This window comes from Heptranchias perlo, chromosome 2 (genome assembly GCF_035084215.1).
Source record: "Heptranchias perlo isolate sHepPer1 chromosome 2, sHepPer1.hap1, whole genome shotgun sequence".
NCBI lineage: Eukaryota > Metazoa > Chordata > Chondrichthyes > Hexanchiformes > Hexanchidae > Heptranchias > Heptranchias perlo.
Genome location: NC_090326.1, coordinates 147,934,196 through 147,951,477, shown reverse-complemented (window position 1 = coordinate 147,951,477; position 17,282 = coordinate 147,934,196). Strand labels below are relative to the sequence as shown.

The 17,282-nt window shown below is 41.1% G+C and overlaps 1 protein-coding gene across 2 annotated transcripts in view; it reads right to left on the bottom strand.

Moving 5' to 3' along the window:
• ptprn2 (protein tyrosine phosphatase receptor type N2) overlaps positions 1-17,282 on the bottom strand; it is a 924,398-nt gene that overhangs the window by 92,533 nt on the left and 814,583 nt on the right. For both annotated transcript variants that reach the window (XM_068008124.1, XM_068008134.1), the window contains exon 13: positions 9,472-9,690. In XM_068008124.1, coding sequence (XP_067864225.1) covers positions 9,472-9,690 — 219 coding nt within the window. The remainder of the gene's footprint in view (positions 1-9,471; positions 9,691-17,282) is intronic.

Below are 17,282 nucleotides of genomic sequence, written 5' to 3'. Positions count from 1 at the left end.
CAAGGCTTTGGTGAGACCTCACCTAGAGTACTGCATACAGTCTTGGTCTCTTTATCTAAGGAAGGATATACTTGCCTCAGAGGCGGTGCAATGAAGGTTCACTAGATTAATTCCTGGGATGAGCTGGCTGACCTATGAGGAGAAGATGAGAATGGGCCTATATTCTCTGGAGTTTAGATGAATGAGAGGTGATCTCATTGAAATATATAAGGTTCTGTGGGGGCTTGACAGGGTAGATGCTGAGAGGTTGTTTCCCCTGGCTGGAGAGTCTAGAACTAGAGGGCATAGTCGCAGGATAAGGGGTCGGCCATTTAAGACTGAGGTGAGGAGAAATTTCTTCACTCAGAGGGATGTGAATCTTTGGAATTCTCTACCCCAGGGGGCTGTGGATGCTCAGTCGTTGAGTATATTCAAGGATGAGATAGATACATTTTTAGACTCTAGGGGAATCAAGGGATATGGGGGTCGGGCAGGAAAGTGGAGTTGAGGTTGAAGATCAGCCATGATCTGATTGAATGGCGGAGCAGGATCAAGGGGCTGTATGGCCTATTCCTGCTCCTATTTCTTATGTTCTTATGTGCCTGTGCCAGCTCTTTGAAAGAGCCTTCTGCCACTGGAAACAGTTTCTCCTTATTTACTCTATCAAAACCCTTCATGATTTTGAACACCTCTATCAAATCGCCCCTTAACATTCTCTGCTCTAAGGAAATCAACCCCAGATTCTCTAGTCTCTCCATATAACTGAAGTCTACCTTAACGCGCATCAAGGTAGATAAATCTCCGGGACCTGATGAAATGTATCCCAGGACGTTATGGGAGGTTAGGGAGGAAATTGCGGGTCCCCTAGCAGAGATATTTGAATCATCCACCGCTACAGGTGAGGTGCCTGAAGATTGGAGGGTAGCAAATGTTGTGCCTTTGTTTAAGAAGGGCGGCAGGGAAAAGCCTGGGAACTACAGACCAGTGAGCCTGACATCTGTAGTGGGTAAGTTGTTAGAGGGTATTCTGAGGGACAGGATCTACAGGCATTTGGAGAGGCAGGGACTAATTAGGAACAGTCAGCATGGTTTTGTGAGAGGAAAATCATGTCTCACGAATTTGATTGAGTTTTTTGAAGGGGTAACCAAGAAGATAGATGAGGGCTGTGCAGTAGACGTGGTCGACATGGACTTCAGCAAAGCATTTGACAAGGTACCGCATGGTAGGTTGTTACATAAGGTTAAATCTCATGGGATCCAAGGTGAGGTAGCCAATTGGATACAAAATTGGCTTGACGACAGAAGACAGAGGGTGGTTGTAGAGGGTTGTTTTTCAAACTGGATGCCTGTGTCCAGCGGTGTGCCTCAGGGATCGGTGCTGGGTCCGCTGTTATTTGTTATTTATATTAATGATTTGGATGAGAATTTAGGAGGCATGGTTAGTAAGTTTGCAGATGACACAAAGATTGGTGGCATTGTGGACAGTGAAGAAGGTTATCTGGGATTGCAACGGGATCTTGATCAATTGGGCCAGTGGGCCGATGAATGGCAGATGGAGTTTAATTTAGATAAATGTGAGGTGATGCATTTTGGTAGATCGAATCGGGCCAGGACCTACTCCGTTAATGGTAGGGCGTTGGGGAGAGTTATAGAACAAAGAGATCTAGGAGTACAGATTCATAGCTCCTTGAAAGTGGAGTCACAGGTGGATAGGGTGGTGAAGAAGGCATTCGGCATGCTTGGTTTCATTGGTCAGAACATTGAATGCAGGAGTTGGGATGTCTTGTTGAAGTTGTACAGGGCATTGGTGAGGCCACACTTGGAGTACTGTGTACAGTTCTGGTCACCCTATTATAGAAAGGATATTATTAAACTAGAAAGAGTGCAGAAAAGATTTACTAGGATGCTACCGGGACTTGATGGTTTGACTTACAGGGAGAGGTTAGACAGACTGGGACTTTTTTCCCTGGAGAGTAGGAGGTTAAGGGGTGATCTTATAGAAGTCTATAAAATAATGAGGGGCATAGATAAGGTAGATAGTCAAAATCTTTTCCCAAAGGTAGGGGAGTCTATAACGAGGGGGCATAGATTTAAGGTGAGAGGGGAGAGATACAAAAGGGTCCAGAGGGGCAATTTTTTCACTCAAAGGGTGGTGAGTGTCTGGAACGAGCTGCCAGAGGCAGTAGTAGAGGCGGGTACAATTTTGTCTTTTAAAAAGCATTTGGACAGTTACATGGGTAAGATGGGTATAGAAGGATATGGGCCAAGTGCAGGCAATTGGGACTAGCTTAGTGGTATAAACTGGGCGACATGGACATGTTGGGCCGAAGGGCCTGTTTCCATGTTGTAACTTCTATGATTCTATGATTCTATGATTCTTTCATCCCTGGTACCATTCTAGAAAATGTCCTCTGCACCCTCTCCAAGGCCTTGACATCCTTCCTAAATTGTGATGCCCAGAATTGGACACAGTACTCCAGCTGAGGCCTAGCCAGTGTTTTACACAGGTTTAGCATAACCTCCTTGCTTTTGTATTTGGTGCCTCTGTTTATAAAGCCAAGGATCCCGTATGTCTTTTGAACAGCCTTCTCAACTTGTCCTGTCACCTTCAAAGACTTGTGTATATACACCCCCAGGTCTCTGTGTTCCTGCACCCCCTTTAAAATTGTACAGGGTAGGAGTGAGGGCTCTTTAAATTTAATCCCAAATGCAGTATTAATCATAAGTAAAGAGTAACCAGAGCCAAGGCCATAGCACCATGGGTGGCTCAGCTGTAGAGGGTGGGAGGAGAAAGGTCAAGAGAGCAATAGTGATAGGGGATTCTACAGTTAGGGGAGCAGACAGGCTTTTTTGTGGCCGCAAACATGACTCCAGGATGTTATGTTGCCTCCCTGGTGCCAGGGTCAAGGATGTGTCACTGAGCGGCTGCAGAACATTCTGGAGGGTGAGGTACTGACATAGGTAGAAAGAGGGATGAGGTACTGCAGGCAGATTTTAAGGAGTTAGGAAAGAGATTAAGAAGCCAGACCTCAAAAGAAAGTAATCTCTGGATTACTCCTGGTGCCACGTGCTAGCGAGTATAGAAATAGGAGGATAGAGCAGATGAATGCGTGGCTGGAGAGATGGTGCAGGAGGGAGGGCTTTAGATTCCTGGGGCATTGGGACCGGTACAAACCAGACAGGTTGCACCTCAACAGAGCCAGGACCAATATCCTCACGGGGAGGTTTGCTAGTGCTGTTGGGGAGGGTTAAACTAGCTTGGCAGGGGGATGGGAACCTGAGTGTAAATTCAGAAGGGGGAGAAGCAGAGCTGGAAATGGAAGGCAGAAAATTAGTAAGTGAGTTTGGAAGGCAGAGGAAACAAAGGTTAGAAACTAGAGAATAAAGGAGTTTTGCAGTGCTTAATGGTATATACCGCAGTGCAAGGAGTATAGTGTATAAGGCAGATGAGCTAAGGGCACAGAAGATATCAAACATGGAAGTTTGATATCTTAGCTACTCCTGAAACATGGCTTAGAGAGGGGCAGGAATAGCAGCTCAACGTTCCTGGTTACAGGGCTTTTGGACGAGATAGAGAGGGGGATGAAAAAGGAATGGGTGGCAATATTGGCTAAAGAAACAATTACGGCTGTGAGGAGGGATGATATGTTAGAAGGATCATCAAACGAGGCCAAATGGGTTGAGCTAAAGAACAAAAAAAAGGGCAGTCACACTTCTGGGAGTGTACTATAGACCCCCAAACAGTCAGAGGGAGATAGAAGAGCAAATATGTGGGCAAATTTCAAAGAAGTGCAAAACAATAGGGCAGTAATAGTAGGGGATTTCAATTACCCTAATATTAACTGGGATATAATCAGTGCAAAAGGTATAGAGGGCGCAGAATTCTTAAATTGCATTCAGGAGAACTTTTTTAGCCAGTACGTAGCAAGCCCAACAAGAGGAGGAGCAGTTCTGGATTTAGTTTTAGGGAATGAAGCTGGGCAGGTGGAAGGAGTATCAGTGGGAGAGCATTTTGGTGGTAGTGATCATAATTCAGTTAGATTTAGCATAGTTATGGAAAAGGACAAAGATAGAACAGGAGTTCTCAATTGGGGAAAGGCAAATTTTACTAGGCTGAGAGGTGACTTAGCAAAAGTGGACTGGAAACAGCTACTTGAAGGTAAATCAGTGTCAGAGCAGTGGGAGGCATTCAAGGGGAAGATTCAAGGGGTTTAGAATAAACATGTTCCCACAAAGAAAAAGGGTGGGACTGTGAAATCTAGAGCCCCCGGATGACAAGGAGCATACAGGGTAAGAAAAGGCAAACAAGGAAAGCTTATGTCAGACACCAAGAGCTCAATAGTGCAGAAAGCCTAGAGGAGTATAGAAAGTGCAGGGGTGAAATTAAAAATGAAATTAGGAAAGCAGAGAGGGCATAAAAAAATACTGGCAAGTAAAATTAAGGAAAACCCAAAAATATTTTATAAATACATGAAGAGCAAGAGGATAACTAAGGAAAGAGTAGGGCCTATTCGAGACCAAAAAGGTAAACTGTGTGTGGAGGTGGAAGATGTGGGTATGGTTCTTCACAAAAGAGGGCGACGATGCAGAGACTGTAGTTAAGGAGGAGTGTGAAATATTGGATGGGATAAACATAGCGAGAGAGGAAGTATTAAAGGATTTAACATCTTTGAAAGTAGATAAATTACCAGGCCCGGATGAACAGTACCCCAGGCTGTTAAGAGAAGCGAGGGAAGAAATAGCAGAGGCTCTGACCATCAGTTTCCAATCCTCCCTGGATACAGGCGTGGAGCTGGAGGATTGGAGGACTGCTAACATTGTACCGTTGTTTAAAAAGGGAGCAAAAGATAGATTGAGTAATTATAGGCCAGTCAGTCTATCCTCGGTGATGGGCAAATTATTGGAACCAATTCTGAGGAACAGCAAAAATAGTCATTTAGAAAGGCACAGGTTAATCAAGGACAGTCAACATGGATTTGTTAAGGGAAGGTCGCGTCTGACTAAATTGATTAAATTTTTTGAGGCGGTAACAAGGAGGGTCGATGAGGGTAATGCATTTGATGTAGTGTACATGGATTTTAGCAAGGCTTTTGACAAGGTCCCACATGGCAGACTGGTCAAAAAAGTAAAAGCCCATGGGATTCAAAGGAAAGTGGCAAGTTGGATCCAAAATTGGTTCAGTGGCAAGAAGCAAAGGGTAATGGTTGATGGGTGTTTTTGCAACTGGAAGGCTGTTTCCAGTGGGGTTTCGCAAGGCTCAGTACTAGGTCCCTTGTTTTTTCTGGTGTATATTAATGATTTGGACTTGAATGTGGGGGGCTTGATCAAGAAGTTTGCAGATGATACAAAAATTGGCCGTGTGATTGATAGTGAGGAGGAATGCTGAAGATTGCAGGAAACTATCAATGACTGGTCAAGTGGGCAGAAAAGTGGCAAATGGAATTCAATCCAGAGAATTGTGAGGTAATATATTTGGGGAGGGCAAACAAGGCAAGCGAGCATGCAATAAATAGGGGGATACTGAGAGGTGTAGAGGAACAAAGATACCTTGGAGTGCATGTCCATAGATCCCTGAAAGTAGCAGGACAGGTAGTTATGGTGGTTAAAAAGGCATAAGGGATACTTTCCTTTATTAGCATGGGCGTAGAATATAAGAGCAGGGAGGTTATGCTGGAACTGTATAAAACATTGGTCAGGCCACAGCTTGAGTATTGCGTACAATTCTGGTCACCACATTACAAGAAAGATGTGATTGCACTAGAGAGGGTACAGAGGAGATTTACGATGATGTTGCCAGGATTGGAGAGTTTTAGCTATGAGAAAAGATTGGCTACGCCGGAACAAAGGAGGCTGAGGGGAGATTTAATTGAGGTATATAAAATTATGACAGGACTTGATAGAGTGGATAGGGAGGATCTATTTCCCTTAGCAGAGGGGTCAGTGACCAGGAGGCATAGATTTAAAGTAATTGGTAGAAGGATTAGAGGGGAGCTGAGGAGAACTTTTTTCACCCAGAGGGTGGTGGGGGCCAGGAACTCACTGCCTGAAAGGGTGGTAGAGGCAGAAACCCTCAACTCATTTAAAAAGTACTTGGATGTGCACTTGAAGTGCCGTAACCTACAGGGCTACGAACCAAGTGCTGGAAAGTCGGATTAAGCTGGAGAGCTCTTTTTTAGCCGGCATGGACACAATGGGCCGAATGGCCTCCTTCTATGCCGTAACTTTCTATGATTCTATGAGTAACACTATTGAATCTTACTTGGTATTGGGTTCCTAGTCACTAAAACAAATGAACTCTCCTTTTAATCACAAACTGCACAATGGAATTTTGAAGAAACAGTCAACTTGGCATTAAGTATTTTTCTTTTTAATTTTCTCCCCTCTTCCCGAGGTGCTGACTCTTGTGATGCAGTCCCACTGGCCATAGCAGCCATCCTGTACCTTGCCCAAGTGGCCATTTTTCTTATGTGGACATGGACAGGGCTGTTCAGTCACATCTGATCCTGTCCTCATCCAACATGCACAGTTCCAGAAGGAGTTGATTCATAGCAATCAGGAACAGGAAGCCTTCCCCTGCGCAGCTCAGGGGCACGGAGATGATTTATAGCATCCCAACTGCTGCCCCTTCTGAGATCAGCTAACCTAGTCAAGACCACAGATCAAAATTCATGGCCTTCTGGCCTATACGGCTCAGTACCACATCAGGCAGTGCATTTCCCCACTAAGCTATCAGGGGAGCCTTGGCATAAGTGTTGAAGAAACAGTCTCAACTTGCATTAGCTTATTAGACAAGCAGCTATTTGAACCAGTAATTCATCAGCTTCAACCAGCTAAGTATTGTTGAATGCCACTGAACATCAATTCTTGGTATGCCATCGCATTGATAATCACTATCTAATGGCAGCAGAAATAGATGCGATGTGTACTAAGGAGCTCCACTTACTGTCTCATGCATTTCTCCTTCCATCTCCTAACCCCCTTCGAAAGACCTTCCCACAGCTACGTGCCTCGCACAGTAGAGTCAACCATCTCTATTCACCTATAGCTGTCATTTACCCAATAAATATAAGATCTGCTTCCTTATTAACTCAACTAGAGCTCATTATAAAATCAATATGGGCTTAACTGCTGGGCCCTCAGGAGGAAAGGCAAAAAGGTCGTACAGAGAAACTTAAACAAATCCAGCAATGAGAAAAGTTTAATTACCAATACAATTAATTAGGACTGTCATACAGTGGAAATTTTGCTTATAATAATCGGAGCTCGGATGTGTTGAATGCATTTAAATGTGGAAATCAGAATCCCTCCCCCCACCCTCTACATTTTAAGATGTCTCAATGAAACTGTTTCAGCAATATTACAAATACAAATTTTAACCCAATCGATTTAATCTTGTAATGTTACTGTTGCCTTGGCCTTTCCTCTAAATGTTTTTGCTAATGATAGGGATTTTTTTAAAAAAAATGAACACCAACACAAATATTAATATTCAACAACTTACTCTGAAGTTCTTGAAAAACACAGGTTAAAGCCGAGCATCATTCTGATACTATCCCCGTGGTCTTCACTGGTACCAAACGGGAGCAACAACGCTAACGAATTCAGCTTGTCATTTAAAAAGAATTACAACTAAATTTGCAGCACGGAGCTTTCTCATACCTGATATATAGAATCATTGCTTGCTTATGAATGTCAACTCAAGTTTTTTAAGGTCAAATTATCAGATGCACGCAGAGCTTCTCTGGGACCCTAAATGAGAAGTAGTTGTAGGAACATTCAACTACAGAGTTCAGTTTTATTTTTGCCTATCATTTAGGACTATCATTACTATTGGCTACATCTGGTAAATAAAGCTAATCTATTTATCTTTGTGTAAAAAGAAGAGACAACATAGCATGTATGCAGTCGACAGCCTGTGGTGTTTGCAATTTGAATGATAAATGCTGTACTCCAGATTACAACTACATTCAAATTCTTGGTGATCTGCAGTATTATGGGAAATAAAAAGATTAATGGACATTAAAATATTTTCATTGATATGAGAAGCCTTCGGAGGTCCTCTCGAGCTCCATTTCTAGTAACCAGTTCTCATTCCTTGTTTTGAACAGGAAGATGAGGCAATTTAAACGACAAGCTTTTCACTATTAAATACAGAAATTCCACCGGTGATTCTTAGTGCTGAGAACTTATGGTTTTGGTTCTTTTAGATTTATTTTATGAGGTTTGTTGGTAGGTTCTAACAAACATATTTTGATTTGTTTTCACTAATGATTTTTAATGTACTGGCCACATTACAATGGTAGTCTTAGACTTCCTTTTTTAAAAAAATTGTTATTTTTAACTGATAATTTAAATCACGCTGGTGAACAGCCTAGTACCAACTGCGACTGTCTCAAAATGCATTTGTTTATCATTCATTGAGTGGATCGGGTAGGAGAATAGCAGAGTGAACTCTTATCTGAGAGATTAGTAACTGTTGTTGTCACAGATTCCTTTGGCTTTGTAACTGCGGGCAGAATCTATTGGTCTGAGGAATCTCTGTGGGAATCGGTTCACCGCCCCCCCCCCCTCACCCACCCACGCTCTATCACTACCTTTCCTCATGGAATACACTCACAAACATACAGCTCTAATCCGCACTCAGAAAACATGGCTAATCGTACATTCTTGGTCAACTCTTTGAATACGGGGCAGTGTTTTCAGAGACCAAAGGGGTTCGTAACATAGGTCACAGGCGCGTATCCCACAAGCAACTCCTAATTTTAACCGCCTCTCCTCCGAAAGATTGCCAGCGGATTTCCATTCGAGTTACAATTTTCTACGGCGCATGCTAACCCCGTTGGAATGATCAGTGACCACCTGGCTTGTGACATGGGCTGGAAAGGTGGCCACAAAATGCAATTTACGGCACAGGAAGGCACACCGATGGCCAGAGACCTGCTGTGGTTCTCTCTTCCCCTTCAGTCCAGCATCACAGCTTTGATCAGTGCACTCAAGCAATACAGAGAAAAAAAGGCCTGAATATAATCCGAGCCAATGCACTGTTAGCGGGGCTGGAGTGTCTTATAGATATCTATAATAACATTCTAATTTAGTTTTATAAGCTTCCTTTTGATTTGTTGAATAAATATTTGAATTTGAGTTTTTTTTCTCATTAGTTGTATCCCTTTAAAAAAAGAAGAGGGGGTGGGGGCGCACAGGTAAATTCGGTTTACTGTTGGTAACACTGGGACCGCCCAGTGTAATCCTAATGGATTGTTAGAAAAAGGCACGCACTGTTAACTTGACTTTTTTTAAAACTATCCCTCAATCACAGATACATATGAAAAGAATAGAAACTACACTGAACGAGACTGTAAGTTATGCTCCATTAGAAGTACAACGGATGCTGAAATAATAAAGAAATAATAGCCACTTCTCCCACTTTTGTGGGTTCAGATACATACATGGGTTATGAATAGCCGTCCAAACCCTAAATAAAGATTATTATTACCTGGTAGGCGTTCGTGGCATCTGAACTGGCGGTGGCATCATGTCCCAGTGTGCCCAGCTTCTCCTTCAGTTTGTGGTGAGAGCGATGCCTGAGGCAGTAGATGACTCCTGATGCAACAAGGACCCCGATGATGCAGACGATGGAGATTATTGTTAAGATAATAAATTTGGTCGAGTCCTCCTCGTTGGCCCGCTGAGGGAAAGCCCGCAGTTTGCTCTTCTGAATGGGGAAAGGAGGAGAAAGGGGGGGGGGGGGGGAAACCGCGTTACATTTGCAGAACAATCCAGAGATTATTTTTTGTAAAAGAAGATTGCATTGGCCATATTTCTGTTCACTCCCCAGTGCGAGATTGTACAGCAATTCATCCACGTCAACCTTCATCATTCGATATATTAGTAACACTTAAAAAAAAAACGAATGCAGATGAAAAAAAGCGAGCACATCAATAGGGGCAAGATTCATTTTTACATTCCCTTTCTTGCAATTGGCAACAGGAATTAATTTAAAGCCAGTCCAGTTGTTACAAAGATGGGGAACAATTAGCACTCTTTCTAGTACCTATTTTCACTTAGTTACAAATGGATTTTTCCCCCTTTAACTGCTGAATGCTTAGCCAACCTATTCATTATCTCTACTATTCTGTTAGTAATTTTCTGCTCGGCATTCACGAGGGCAACTTCTAATTTACGCTTGTAAGCAATGTATAGAGAGTTGGTTGAAGCCCAGTCCATTTCAGTCCTTTACACCATAAAGGCCACCGAGCAATTATCAGTGGACTCGACAGTCGGAGCTTGTCCCTAATTAGCCCTCTTGCCTTCAGTCCACTGGATTAGCTGCTGCTGAGGCACAAGTTAATGGGAAGCTCACATTGAATAAAGGCTCCGAGATCTTCCTGCTTTGACTATGCACCGCAGAGAAGGATTGTGAGGCATTGTGACCCCCGGGAGGTGGATTGACAGCAGCCCGGTGCTAAGCCATGCAGAATTGTTTTTTTTAATGTATCTGTGCTTGAAATCCCGCTTCCCGGGTGTCATTCTACCACTTAAAAAAAATCTTTATTCTTAGGCTGTTCACTGAATGACCTGTGAAGCAGAACTGGTCCTTAAAAGAGCAGAAACCTAAAACACATTTTATGCTTTTTACTTTGAAGTTTTGCATTTTTACAAAAAATAATCACATCTTCTAATATGGATGATTAAAATAATAAGAAAAAGTTCTGCTTGCAAATTCGTGAAATTTCGAAAGATTTCGGTCCTTTAATAGATTTTCCTGGCCGATTTACATATATCTGAAACATCCAAACTTGAGCTATAAAAGCCCTGAATTAGCGCTGTCAATCTTTTCCTTTTGAACGGCCTTCACATCATTCTAAATAAAGCTGAATACTTAAAATGTTAAGGGTTTTGAGTGGTGGGTGGGGAGAGAATCCTTGTTTGCGGTAGTTTCAAATGATTTCGCAACAAGCAAGTATGGGGTTTAATTAGATATTCTTACAGGACACAAACAAAGAGAAAGAAAATGCTTTAATTTAAAAAAACAACAAAAATAATATATCTGTATGAACTAGAACGGACTGCAATCCCACTATAAACATCACATGGAAATTTGTTGAGAATTTTTTCTTGGTCAACAGTATGTATGCTCTGCTTTCCTTTTAAAATCCTGATAGAAGAAATGTTCTTTACATCCTGAGTGGTTTATGGTGTTCTGTAATTAAAGAATTTCAGCCCAGTGTGTAAGAAGTGATGAAGAGAGGGCCACTTATGTATTTTAGCCACTGACTCAAATCAGTCAGTTTATTCAACATTTTGAAACAATATTAGAAAAATTATTTGATCTCTCTGAGTCATAAAATCATGTCACTGAATGTATATCGAGATAGATGTTTTATTTCCCACTTTAGTATTTGGTAATATGTGTAAATGTTGATGGTAAGAGTTTAAGGATGTTTTATGGATAGTGCACACTGTGGAGTTCAGTTGGATACCATTGTGCGAAGGATGAAGGGGTCTATAAAACCAGTCTTCAGCTCCTGATGGAATATCATGGCGATTAACATAGATTTTTCAGCCTAAAGAATTTTCAGGGTTATATTTTTTTTGCAAGAAAAAAGAAGGAAATGTATTTTTTTTATACTCCCAACTAAAATATATTTGGAATTATTATACACAATTGCTTCGTATGAATATTTATGTTTGAAACTTGGAGAATTCAAACTACTTTCCCTTTGTGATTTGCAGAATAGTACCTCCCAGAAGAACTGGGGTGATTACCTTCTACAAGGCATTAGGGATTGAACAGTGTAACTAACTGAGTTAAGAGTTAGCCATTAATTTGACCAGGTTTGTTATATTTAAAGACTTCACCAGCATATCTCTCCATTTTACCACATCCTTTCAATTCAAATCCAAGACTGACTTTGTTTCTTTAAAAATAAACAATTAAAAAAAAAACTGTACAGGAGAATATAAGGGTATATTTAACTAGCGTTTGTTGACTAGCTTTTAATTTAATGGTGCTCAAGATTCATCTGTGGAATTTTCATCTGTGGAATTGAAATCTGAATTGTCTATGAAGTGAATTTCGTTTTAGTGAATAAAATTTTAGAATAAATTTAGGGATCTAATTGAAATATCTCCACAATAACTTTCTGTACAGTTACATATTTCATTATAAAAGAAAGGAAATAAGCAGGAGGTCAGCATTACCAGTGCTACTATTTTGAAGAATATTTTAAGGAATGGGAGCAGAAAGAAAATGTATCTTTAAAATGTTGAAAGGGTATATTTCCTCCGATGGGGGAATCAAGAATGAGGGGAAATAATTTTAAAATTAGAGCTAGGCCATTTAGGAGGGAAAACAGGAGGTACTTTTTCACACAAAGGGTTGTAGAAATCTGGGAACTCTCTCCCCTAAAAGGCTTCAGATGCTGGGTTAATTGGAGCTTTCAAGACTGAGATACAGATTTGTGTTGGGTATGGGGCTAAGGCGGATAAATGGAGTTGAGGTGCAGATCAGCCGTGATCTAATTGAATGGCAGTGCAGGCTCAAAGGGCTGAATGGCCTACTCCTGTTCCTATCTTCCCATGTTCCTAAAGGTGCTCAATAAGCTCAGGATATTAGGGCAACATTAAAGACTCACTTATTACCATGGCCCCAAAATGCAATCTCAAGGGAAAGTCCCAAACTTGTGCCAGTAGGCCCTACGGAGGATGTGCACTCTGGGACGATTTTTGTTCAACAAAAAAATATTACAAAAATAACTCAACTGTTCGAGCAAGGAAGGAAACAAACAGCTGGACAGCAGGAGCACAGGACGGCACAAGTTAAATTTATTAATTCTGGCTTATTTTAACATTTTAGGAGCAAAATGTCTCTCCATCTACTTCCATGTAGATGTTTGATCAGTCTCAGGCCCCTTTCAAACACTTTAGCAAATCTGCAGTCCTAGCCATTTTCAGAGTGAGGCCGAGGGTGAGTATGATGCGCCCATTGGATATGTATAACCTTTTTCTCATTGTTAAGTATGCTTTAATAAATTAAATACTAGGTGCTGCTGTAATTCTGCTCAAAGACGAAGCAAATAATCAAAAAGAAAAGCACCAAAAGCTCTTTCACCCCCTCCCTTGCCCATCAATATTTAAACTTTTGTGTGTTTTTTTTTAAAAGAAAAAAAAATATTAAATGCGTTCAATCAAGCAGAAATAATCGTGTATTAACACTTGACATTACAAAATCCTTTCAAAAAGATATTACTAAAACATGAGGCATTGTCATTTAAAACTGCAGGAGAGGGGAAAAAAAAGCTTTGTGCCCCAGAAAACCATTGTCCCTCTATATCACTGAAAATTGTACTTGCAAATTCATCATTCATTGCAACCAAAAAGATAGACCAGTTAACATTTAAACCATCTTCTTCAATATAAATGTATATTTAATCAACAGTTGCCATGATACTGCCTTATGATATTGAAATCTGTAAAGTTAATTTTCTTCTCTTTTTTTTTTCTTGTCATCACCTTCCTTATCCACTGCCTCCCCCCCCCACAAAAAACTTTTAGACGTTACCATGGTGCAGACCATACAAGCTCGATACTGGAGATCGCTCTTAGTGTTCTGCCTTATTTTTGGGATGAGTTTTTTTTCTTTTACATACGAAAAACAACGAGGCATCAATTTATCAATTGAAACAGGGTCGGATTTAATAGTTTTACCTTTTCAAAAAAAAATCTGCCAAGACAACGGATTTAAAGACATTTATTCTCTTGAGTGAGGGTATAAAGGATTACAGAAATCAAAAAGACAAAGGGCAGAAGGATTTCTGGAGGTTTGGCTTATTCAAATCACTGAGAAAGGTCATAGCGAAAGGCACAGACCTATTCATATGAGGAGACACAGTGATCTTTCGGTGACCTTAACACCACAGCCCACATCATCAGTAAGTGGAAAAATGACACTATGCCTGGGCGCTTTTTTTGTTTTGTTTTCCAGCCTTCTAAACTTTAAATATCGTTTGCCTCCACCTGAACAAAGAAAAATATTACGGAGGAATCGGCAGTGTGTGCCGACTGATGCTCACCCTTCTCGCAACGAACAAAACAGACCGCAAATAGCGCCAACATTTCGAAGCTACTTTTAAGATTCTTTTGAAATGCATTTCCAACCCTTCCGCTACCCCCCCCCCCCTCATAATCCCCACTGCCAACTGACTGATGCACAATTAATGAAAATAAGAGCCCTATTATTACTAAGTACACACACACACACACGAAGATATACCAATACACCCGGAGCATCCACTCAAGGAAATTCAGCCAAACCTTCTACAATTCAAAGAAAGTTACTGTTGCTGAATTGGCACTTCATAAAAACAAAGATTTTGAAAGAGAAATATTTTAAAAAAAACACAAGATAATCAAAAAATAATTATGACTAAAGAATTTTCACAGTTAAATAACTAAAAACAGAGACAATCTGATCATAAGATGTAACAAAATTACATACCTGATTCCATTTCAAATATTTTTTCAGTCTCAAGATTTTAGGTTACTATCCTTTAAATGGAATGAAACAGGGAGAAAGACTTGACCTGAATGCTTCATTTTTCTTTACTTCTTGCACTTCTAGCTTCAGATATTAACCGTCTATCATCCACGTTTCACAGGAATGAAACCGGCAGCTGCCTTGGTTCAGCTGGAATGCTTGCAGTGGTTTGAACTTCACAAGAAAGAGGAGGAGGAGAAAAAAGGGAAGCACAAGATTCTCTTCTGTGGCCTCTCAGTCTTAGAATCAACCATGTGTGAGAGGGGGATGGATTTTTGACCACAAAGTAGTGGTCCGAGCCCCTCCTTATATTGCCCAGCCCCGGAGCCCCTGTCTATACCACATGTCATATCCACTGGTTGCTATGGTGATGCTTCCACATGTTGCTGACAGTAATTGGATAAGAAGCATTTCTGTTAATAAACCTTACAGGAGTGTGAATATGAATGGATATCAATTTTGTCACTCATTTGTAAAGCTGCTTGAGTTTTCTGTTGTAATCAGCTCAATTTTATTTTGGCCGTGTGTGAATCTCCAATGCTTTTTTTTTATCCTCCCTTGGCACCATTCATGGTGTCAGCTGAGAGTGACAAAATTTGAGGATCAAACTAAATGAACCCAAGTCCGAGAAGAAGGATATATTCAATCTATGGGTAGCGTAGCAGAAAAAAGCACAGAGTGGAAAGGTGAATATAAACTACAAAGCATATTAATTAGCTATTGGTAGGATTAAACGAGCTCGTATAAGGTAACAGCTGCAGCAAACAGGAAAGGGAAAGAAAGGAAAAGCAGGGAGGGGGGAGGTGGGGAGAAGAAGCCGTGTCAGATGCAGATGACAAATCTTGGGAGGGCTCTTCAGTTTATCTTTCTATTCAATCCCCCTCCTTCTGTGTTTCCCCTATTGTTTCTTCATGTGACAGCTGGAGATGGCAGGCCCGAAGACTGACAAAATGAGTTCTTTCACATCGTACTAGCCTTCACATTTACTGAAAGAATAGCGGCCACAGCAAGGTACAATTTAAACAGAGGGGTAAATATGGCCTACAGCTTTAATTCTACCAAACCCAAATCAACACGTCCCTCACAGGACTCTGAGGTAATTATTCCAGCTTTAATCCACTGCCCGTATTTAGAAAGCCATTGATCTCAACTCTTGCATCTTAGCTTGTCTGACCAAAACGGGGTGCTTGATTAAGGTGATCAGCTTCAATAGAAGTTCTCAATTGATCGAAATTTTTTTTTGCAAAGCTAAGTCATCGTTCTTGTGTTTCAGAAATCAGCGATGGATGGAAATAGGAAAAAAAAAAGACCCCCTCCCTGGCAAAAAAAACACACTACGGCCTTACGTGGTCAGACCAGCCAGCAGTGACTACGTAACAGGATACATACTGCTCTGAACTGTCTTTTTAAACCTTCACCTGCTCTAGTAATCCCAAGTTTCATTTTTCTTCAATACACATTATTTTTAGTAATTTTATACGTCATCCAGCATTGAGTGTTTTGACTATCAAGGCTGTAATTTTTTGCCCTGGTACCCACTATAATCTTTATTTAGGTTTCTGATGCAAGCCTCAGTGAAAGCTGATTTCTATTTTGTTGTAGGGTCTAATGTCAATACATAATGATCAAATGTAAAAATTGAAGTGTATACAATACAGTTGGCATTAATAGCAAATGAACATTTAACACGTTCTTCTCTCCATTTTATTAATGTGATTTCCTCCCCCCCCCAACTCCATCCCACTATGGTCTCTTTGGCTCATATACATTTGAAAAAGCAAATTGCTGTATCTTGAAGCAGGTCAATATGTATGAATCGGAACAAGAGTGTCTTTATCTGTGCTAACCTTCGGTCGGCTGAGAGACATTTGAAATTCGAAAAGTGTTTTCAAGCGTTTACTGATCCTGAGGCCAAATACTGTGGAGGAATTTTCTAACCTTGCGCTCCTGGCGGAAAGCCTCGCCCATCGGAAATCCGCATGGGTGCGATTTTGCGAGCACTTAACGTTCAGAGAATGGCAGGGAAGGGCGCGCCCAGATTGCTGATAGGTGCTCCTGGCGGGCAAGGCTCCCTCACCATGAGCACGGAGACAGAATTGTTAGCCCTGACATGTTAGCAAAGTGTTGACCCAATTGCCTGCCTCTATTTAAAATACCACCAATATATTACAGTGAATGCCGATTAAAGGCTGCCTTGTTAATACGGATGGACAATCAAAGTGAATATTCGGCCCAAGTACAGATTCATTTGCATCTCGTTTTCTTTTTAATGGGAACAATTTGTTGAAGGAAGCTTGCCTCAGGGGGAATCCGTACCAAGTGAATTAGATTGGATTGTTAAGATATGCTACAGAAATATTTCTGTGGTCCTTGAAGGGTTAAGAATTGTATTTATTTAGTTAAAGACTAATGTAAAAGCCTCTCGTAAAAAAGCTGTTTAGGATTTACCAGAAAGTCACCCCTTTGGTTGAGAGGTAAAATTTTAGTTCTGAGCCGGTCAGAGTAGGAAGATTCCAGGGTGGATACCTGGTCTGTGTGGTGTTAGATGATTAAAGTTGGGGCAGCGTTAGTGGTCACGGGTTAAGGAAGGGAAAATCAGCCAGAGGGTCCAACTCCTGATTGAAAGAAAGACTTGCATTTTATAGAGCCTTTCAGGAACTCAGGACATCCCAAAGCCCTTTACAGCCAATGAAGTACTTTTTTGAAGTGGAGTCACTGTTGTAATATAGGAATCGCAGCAGCCAATTTGTGCAGAGCAAGGTCCCACA